This window comes from Gastrolobium bilobum, unplaced genomic scaffold, assembly GCF_033153095.1.
Source record: "Gastrolobium bilobum isolate Gb01-03AN ecotype WA unplaced genomic scaffold, APGP_CSIRO_Gbil_v1 utg11542, whole genome shotgun sequence".
NCBI classification, from domain to species: Eukaryota; Viridiplantae; Streptophyta; class Magnoliopsida; order Fabales; family Fabaceae; genus Gastrolobium; species Gastrolobium bilobum.
In genome coordinates, this window is record NW_026898298.1 from 282,112 (window position 1) to 289,382 (window position 7,271).

The 7,271-nt window shown below is 34.4% G+C and overlaps 1 protein-coding gene across 3 annotated transcripts; it reads left to right on the forward strand.

Moving 5' to 3' along the window:
- LOC133314619 (ABC transporter G family member 22) lies at nucleotides 1–6,652 on the forward strand. 3 transcript variants are annotated; one of them, XM_061516121.1, is made up of 12 exons: nucleotides 174–276; nucleotides 2,189–2,275; nucleotides 2,516–2,586; nucleotides 2,729–3,096; nucleotides 3,239–3,474; nucleotides 3,826–3,981; nucleotides 4,140–4,323; nucleotides 4,606–4,914; nucleotides 5,009–5,296; nucleotides 5,421–5,705; nucleotides 5,803–5,910; nucleotides 6,047–6,652. In XM_061516121.1, exons 5-12 carry the CDS (start codon nucleotides 3,275–3,277, stop codon nucleotides 6,266–6,268), a joined length of 1,752 nt encoding a protein of 583 aa, XP_061372105.1. In that variant the 5' UTR covers nucleotides 174–276; nucleotides 2,189–2,275; nucleotides 2,516–2,586; nucleotides 2,729–3,096; nucleotides 3,239–3,274; the 3' UTR covers nucleotides 6,269–6,652. The 3 variants fall into 3 exon arrangements, with proteins under 3 accessions (XP_061372103.1, XP_061372105.1, XP_061372104.1); XM_061516120.1 differs by having other exon boundaries at nucleotides 2,729–2,794; XM_061516119.1 differs by lacking the exons at nucleotides 2,189–2,275; nucleotides 2,516–2,586; nucleotides 2,729–3,096 and having other exon boundaries at nucleotides 1–276.
- Nucleotides 6,653–7,271: the final 619 nt, after the last annotated feature.

Genomic DNA, 7,271 nt, shown 5'->3' on the forward strand with positions numbered 1-7,271 from the left:
CAAGTGAATCGACAGGAGTGGTGGAGGGTGGTGGATCAAGGAGGTCAAGTAGGAGGATGATGGCGGCGGCGTCACCGGGCCACGGCGGAGGAAAAAACACACACATAAGGAAGAGTAGGAGCGCACAGTTGAAGGTTGAGGTGGATGAGGTTAGCAGCGGTGTGGCACTTAGCCGAGCTTCAAGTGCAAGCTTGGGCCTCTCATTCTCCTTCACTGGCTTCACTCTGCCTCCTGATGAAATCTCTGACTTCAAACCCTTCAGCGACGATGATATCCGTAAGTTCATTCCTCTATAACACATACGTAATCTCATGCAACAGTTATACACCAATTACTTACCTAACTTCTAATTAAAATTGTATAATCTAATAATTAGCAACAACCATATAATTTTGAGAAAACTTATGTTTAGATTAGTGCACTTTAGGATTTTATTTCTTTTTCTTTACAAAGATAAGATAAATGAAGAAGAGGGACGTTTTGTCATATTCTTCAGAGGTGTAGGCTTTCACACCCTTTTTATGATGTTCACGAGCTTGATGTGGTACGTTTTGTTTGAGATTTCAGTCGTTTTAAGAACAAAAGGTTAAGAATGCTCAAGAGCTTGAGTTGTGTCGTTGCGGTGACCACAAAATTTACATCTCGGGATTAATTAAGGTTTATTCTCGTATATATTGATGATTACCTTGCAGATGTGGGTTGATTCGTTGTTTTTTCTTTCTACGCATTACAACACTCACGCATCTAAAGAGTAACATGAGGACAAAACAAATGAAGTAATATAACTTTTCTATCTGAGTTTTATTATTCACAATTTTTAATATAAAAATTTACTTTGTTTTTCTCAAAGTCTAATTTCAATGCATTATTATTTAAATTTTATGTTAATAATAGCTGTATAAAATATCAAAATTCTTAAATATAAGTATACTATTTTTTTATAGTAATAATATAAGAACTTTTTCTTTCGCCTCAAAGACATATCACAATAATAATTTCACATTTTTCTTAAATTTCTATACATTCCAACTCAATAAATTTTTATTTTATTTTATTTATTTTCTTTTGCTATGCCCAAGAGATTTGATTAGTTAAACTTGAATGAAACCTAGTGAAAGATGAAAAAATAAGAAGGTTTACAGACTGCTGCAGTGTAAAAGTGATACTATTATAAATATCGGGTTTTGTTATTTCACATCGATATTAATACAATATTATTCTTACGTATTTCTTAGTTGAAAAATAAAAGAGAGAATATATATTAAAAATATGTGTATTTTTTATTTATTATAAAAAAGTGATGTAAAAATATATATTAAATACTATTATTGTAAAACATTCACTTGATTGAAATATTTGTTTATAACATTTTAGTATAGAGTTCAACATACCTTTCTATGAAATATCTCTTTCACTTTCGTTTCTTGAATTGAATCCTTAATGAGAATCTCTTATGCACCGATTTATTAATAGACCTTTTTTTAAGTAAAAAATATAAAATATAAAACATTCATGTCTTTTTTGTAATTAGTCGGGTCCAATCCAACGAACAACCTCTAACCACAAACGCGTGATTAACGGTCCAAAAACAAGTGACTCACAGTGGTTCTCAGAACCGAAAGCACCATCTATTCCTATGGTCAATTGGTCCCCCTTAGCCACACAATGTCGTTCTAACTAAATATGGTAATTGTCATTTCATGCATGCTCCATATATTTCCCTTTAACGATCCTAGCGTGCTATTCATGGGTCACTGGTTTATTTGCTTAGGGGTTACCTATGCTCAAACTTAGATCCTTGAATACATTAGTAAACATGACAATTGTTTGATAAGAATTAATGATGTGTTAAATTCTTGTATAAACCTAATGTTTTAAACTGAGGGAACTAAACTATTAGGATCAGTCTAATGATGAGGGATTTGAATAATCTGTATGAGGTTATAGATTTATAACCTCAATATATATTATCATTGTATTTTTTTTTAAAAAAACTTAGGGAACTAAGTCAACAAATTGTTAATAAATTATCAATTTCTGTCAAATAAATATTTAATTTGCTTAAATTCACATTCACTAGGTTTATATTGACTCTCTTGTTCCCATCTTTACAACTATTATGAGGGGGACATGGCCCATTTTGTTGACTATGATACCAATTATTGAACCTATTCTTCCATTTTTGTAGGAAAGCACACTGTCTCATTCTTGGGCCCTTCATTAATTTTCGGCTTGACTTTAATTCACAGCTACGTGGAATTAGCTTGACTTTTGTGTACGGCTATGTTGAATTAGCTTGACTTACTGTGTTTAAGTGTCATGATCAATGCTTTTATCACTCAGAATTTCATTACCTGTGAATATTGTTAATTTTAAGGAATACTACACATTTATTTGAGGAGCCCGAACCCAAGAACATGTATTTTTATTTGTAGTACATAATTGCACTAAGTGAAACTACTTAAGGCTTCCTCCTTGTCAATTATATAAAAAGGGTTACCTATGTATATTGCAGCGGAAGATATTGAAGCAGGAACTAATAAGCCAAAGTTTCAAACGGAACCTACTCTGCCTATATATCTAAAGGTAATAATACATTTTTACGTGTTAAAAACTAAAAAGTATGTTCCACTTCATTCCTTGCCTGCGCCTACCTCTGCCGGTACTGTTCAAACCTTCAATAGAGCATGAGTTTGATATAGTGCATGCTGTGTGTGTATTTGGGCAGGCAACGGTGAAGCTTCATTTAGTGATCAACGCCACCAATAGAACATGGCTAGCAATATATAGCATGGTCAGGTTCAGTCTTGTACAAAGTTTCATTTCATGTGGTCAATGTACAAGACTACCCCTTATTTCAAGTTAGCTAGGGAAATGATTAATTAGTAGTACAGTACATACGGTATATATATATATATGTATGAGTTGGTACTAAAAATCTTCTGAATTGCTTTTTGATGCCTACAACAGGGCATCAGCATATTAATTTTATTTCTCACACGCTTGAAAGACATAGGTTCAGGCTTGGAACCCATCTGGCTTTGAGGATTTAGCTATATACGTGGCTTTATAACATGGTTTTTCTGATAAAGAAGGGTATGAAGTATGATTAGTTAGACATAATTTAAAAAAAATAAAATAAAAATGATTCCGTGCATTGAGCTTACTTACTTTTGTGCTTTATTTAAAGTTTTACTATAATATGCGTTGAGTTAAATTCTTATTTTGGAATCTGCAGTTCAAGGATCTGACCTACAAGGTAGTGATTAGAGGCATGACAACAACTGAGGAGAAGGAGATTTTGAAGGGGATCACTGGTTCTGTAAATCCAGGGGAAGTTTTGGCAATGATGGGTCCCTCAGGAAGTGGAAAGACATCTTTGTTAAATCTGCTTGGAGGCAGACTTAGTCAGCCCTCAATGGGTGGCTCTGTCACTTACAATGACCTACCATATTCCAAGTTCCTAAAGAGCAGGTAAGAATCCAACGGCCATGTTGACTTGCTTATACCTCTTTACCATGTCAGTCCATAACAACCAAATCAACACTGAAGCAAGGAAGGTACTTAAAAACAAACTGATGGAATTCTTAACAAGTCAAAGATTATAAATGTAGCATGACAGCTCGCTGAATTTTCAATGATCAAAATTGTTTTTAATCAATTATCAATTAGACGGAAGCTGTGGTTAATTATGGCAGCCCCACAATTTTGTAAAACTAGATAGTTAGTTTTAATCTCGTAGTGTCCTTATATTTGTTTGAGATCATGTGTAAAGTTACCTCAGTTTCATGTATATCGTACTTACACGAAGCATGCACTTGGCAGGATTGGATTCGTGACACAAGATGATGTTCTGTTTCCACACCTAACCGTGAAAGAAACATTGACATATGCAGCCCTCCTAAAGTTGCCAAATACATTAACGAAAGATCAAAAGGAAAAACGAGCTTTAGATGTCATCAATGAGCTGGGCTTGGAGAGGTAAATGCTTTCCATCCATGATGTCAATTAGCGTCTCAATTATTAGGAGCATAAAGGTCATAATCGTATAAAGAACATAGTATGATTGACTGTAGCTTTATAATCAATTGAATATGGGTTTTGAGTGACAAATATAATAATTTACTTGTAAAAAACAGGTGCCAAGACACTATGATAGGAGGTTCCTTTGTTCGAGGAGTGTCTGGTGGAGAGAGGAAGAGAGTTTGTATTGGCAATGAGATCATAATCAATCCTTCTCTTCTGTTTCTTGATGAACCAACTTCTGGTTTGGATTCTACAACAGCCTTGAGGATAGTTCAGATGCTACATGATATAGCAGAGGTACTTGTTCTCATTCTCCCCTTTGAGACTAATAAGATTGAAAATTAGCATCCAACCATCCCACTTCGAACTTACAATTAAATATCGAAGTTTCTTTTAAAATCTTCATATCAAATAAAAAAGTTTTATATCACACTCAAATAACTCAAGTTAAAAAGAGGGAAAGAATGAAACTTGCTAAATTTTATTCATCCAAGTCTTAAAGCATGCTTTGGTAATAACCGGCTAGATATTTTCACCAACACTCAAACCTTTATCGCTAACCTTTTAGTCTTTTGGCAGGCTGGTAAAACCATAGTGACAACAATCCATCAGCCATCAAGCAGACTCTTCCATAAATTTGATAAGTTGATCCTTCTAGGAAAAGGGAGCTTGCTTTACTTTGGAAAAGCATCTGAAGCAATGGACTATTTCCAATTTATAGGGTGCACACCTCTTATTGCCATGAATCCAGCAGAGTTTTTATTAGACCTTGCAAATGGAAACGTAAATGATATTTCTGTACCATCAGAGTTAGAGGATAAAGTGCAGGTGGGAAATGCCGAAGCTGAAACACAAAATGGGAAACCATCAGCTGCAGTTGTACAAGAGGTAAATTCTCATTATTCTTTTTTTATATCATTTGATTAGAAAAGAAACTTGAGAGGAGAAAATTTCCCATCTTATTATACTCGAACCTTAACAGTATCTGGTGGAGGCATATGAGACTAGAGTTGCAGAAATAGAGAAGAAAAAGCTAATGGTTCCTATTCCCCTTGATGAAGAACTGAAATCTAAGGTTCATTCTCTTAAAAGACAGTGGGGAGCAAGTTGGTGTGAACAATATTCCATATTATTTAGGAGAGGATTCAAAGAACGGAGGCATGACTATTTTAGCTGGTTGAGAATCACCCAAGTTCTAGCCACAGCAATCATCTTAGGACTACTCTGGTGGCAATCAGATGCTAACGACCCAAACGGTCAGCAAGACCAGGTAACAACTATTTCTTCCCAGAGAATAATAATCCTCAGTCTTAAAGGCCACAGAGCCACGAAACAAATAAAGGCTATCTATAATCATATATACTGAAAGTTAACACCTTCATTGTTCACTGCAGGCAGGACTGCTTTTCTTTATTGCTGTCTTTTGGGGATTCTTTCCTGTGTTCACTGCAATATTCACATTTCCTCAAGAGAGAGCCATGCTGACTAAGGAACGAGCAACGGATATGTACAGGCTAAGTGCATACTTCGTGGCTAGAACTACAAGTGACCTTCCACTAGACCTGGTTTTACCAGTGCTTTTTCTCCTCGTTGTTTATTTCATGGCCGGTTTGAGACTCAGTGCAGGACCTTTTTTCCTTAGTATTCTTACAGTTTTTCTCTGCATTGTGGCAGCTCAGGTATGCATTGTTTTTCAAAATCCAATTACTAAGAAAATAACATAAACAAAAATGGCCTACATTTTCCAACTTCTAATCACTGCTGGTTGTGAAGTAGGGACTTGGACTTGCTATTGGGGCTACACTAATGGACTTGAAAAGGGCAACAACTTTGGCTTCAGTAACTGTGATGACTTTCATGCTGGCTGGAGGTTTTTTTGTCAAGGTAAATTTCATTAACATTTTTTCTTGGAATACAAAACACAAAGTCACATTTAAAGGTTGAAATTTGAAAATATTAAATCATGCTTGGTATTGTGCTAATTGGATAAGTAACTGACCCGTGGTCCTAAATTTGACAGAAAGTCCCCATATTTATATCTTGGATTCGCTACATATCTTTCAACTACCACACGTACAAACTTTTGCTCAAGGTGCAATATGAGCACATTACACCTAGCATAAATGGGATCAAAATTGATAGTTGTTTCACAGAGGTTGCTGCTCTAATAACCATGGTTTTTGGTTACCGTTTATTGGCATATCTTTCTTTGCGGTGGATGAAACTTCAAGCTGGAGCTTAAAACTTTATCCAGGCATTGCAGGTCTACTTGGAAGAGTGATAATGAATGACGACTCATAATTATATGTAAGGAGGACTGCCAAGCATTGATGGGTTGCAGCTTTTGACCCTTCTTTATAATCTTGTGTATATTGTATTTCATTTAGCATTAGCATGTTCAAGGAACAAAACCATGCTAAATGCTATCACAGGCACATCAGTATGTGGATAGTTCATAGAAGAGTTGCTTTATTCAAAACTATTTTAACTCTTAGAAACGAACCCTTCTTGTTAGAGGTGTTTCGTTAACTAAAGCTTGTAACAGCAGTAGTTTAGAATTAAAGGTGTTTATGCCACATATTTGTAAGTTTCTAGAATTTGAGGTGATTATGCTACCTACTAGAATTTTCAAGCATAAATATGAAGTAAATCTACTTTTATCTAAATTTTGTTAAACAAAAAAACATCCCCAATAAGATGATAAGACTTTTCAATAGTGAGTTTGGCTATAAAATGAGGAACTAATGATATATCCTCCCTTGATTTAATTTAAAGTGCATTGTAATCTTAACTCATTAAATTTCTTGAGGTATATACTCTTATTCGCTTGACAAACTATAGAAGAGCTTTTTTTTTTTTTAATAGAAGAGTTTTTCATACATCAAAGAATGATTTTTCTCTCTCTTTCTTTGGTACAATCGCCAGATGATGCTTATTAGGATTTGTTTTCCCGAAATAGAAAAAGTTAATTTATCCTAGGGTAAATATATCGCTGTAATATAAATAAAAATGAATAACAACTTGTACCTAAAGATGTTTTATAAGAAAATAAATAATTTTCAGCCTTTTAGGATTTGTTTTCTGCCTTTTTTAAAAAAATAAAAATAAATTACCAATCTTCCTCACCTTCCAAATTGCATACCAATCTATTTTATTTGGCCAAAGTGGAATGAATGACTCCACCTTAAAATCAAACTTTACACATTTTGTGATTTCATTGGAGTAAATGTTAGACAGTGGGCATT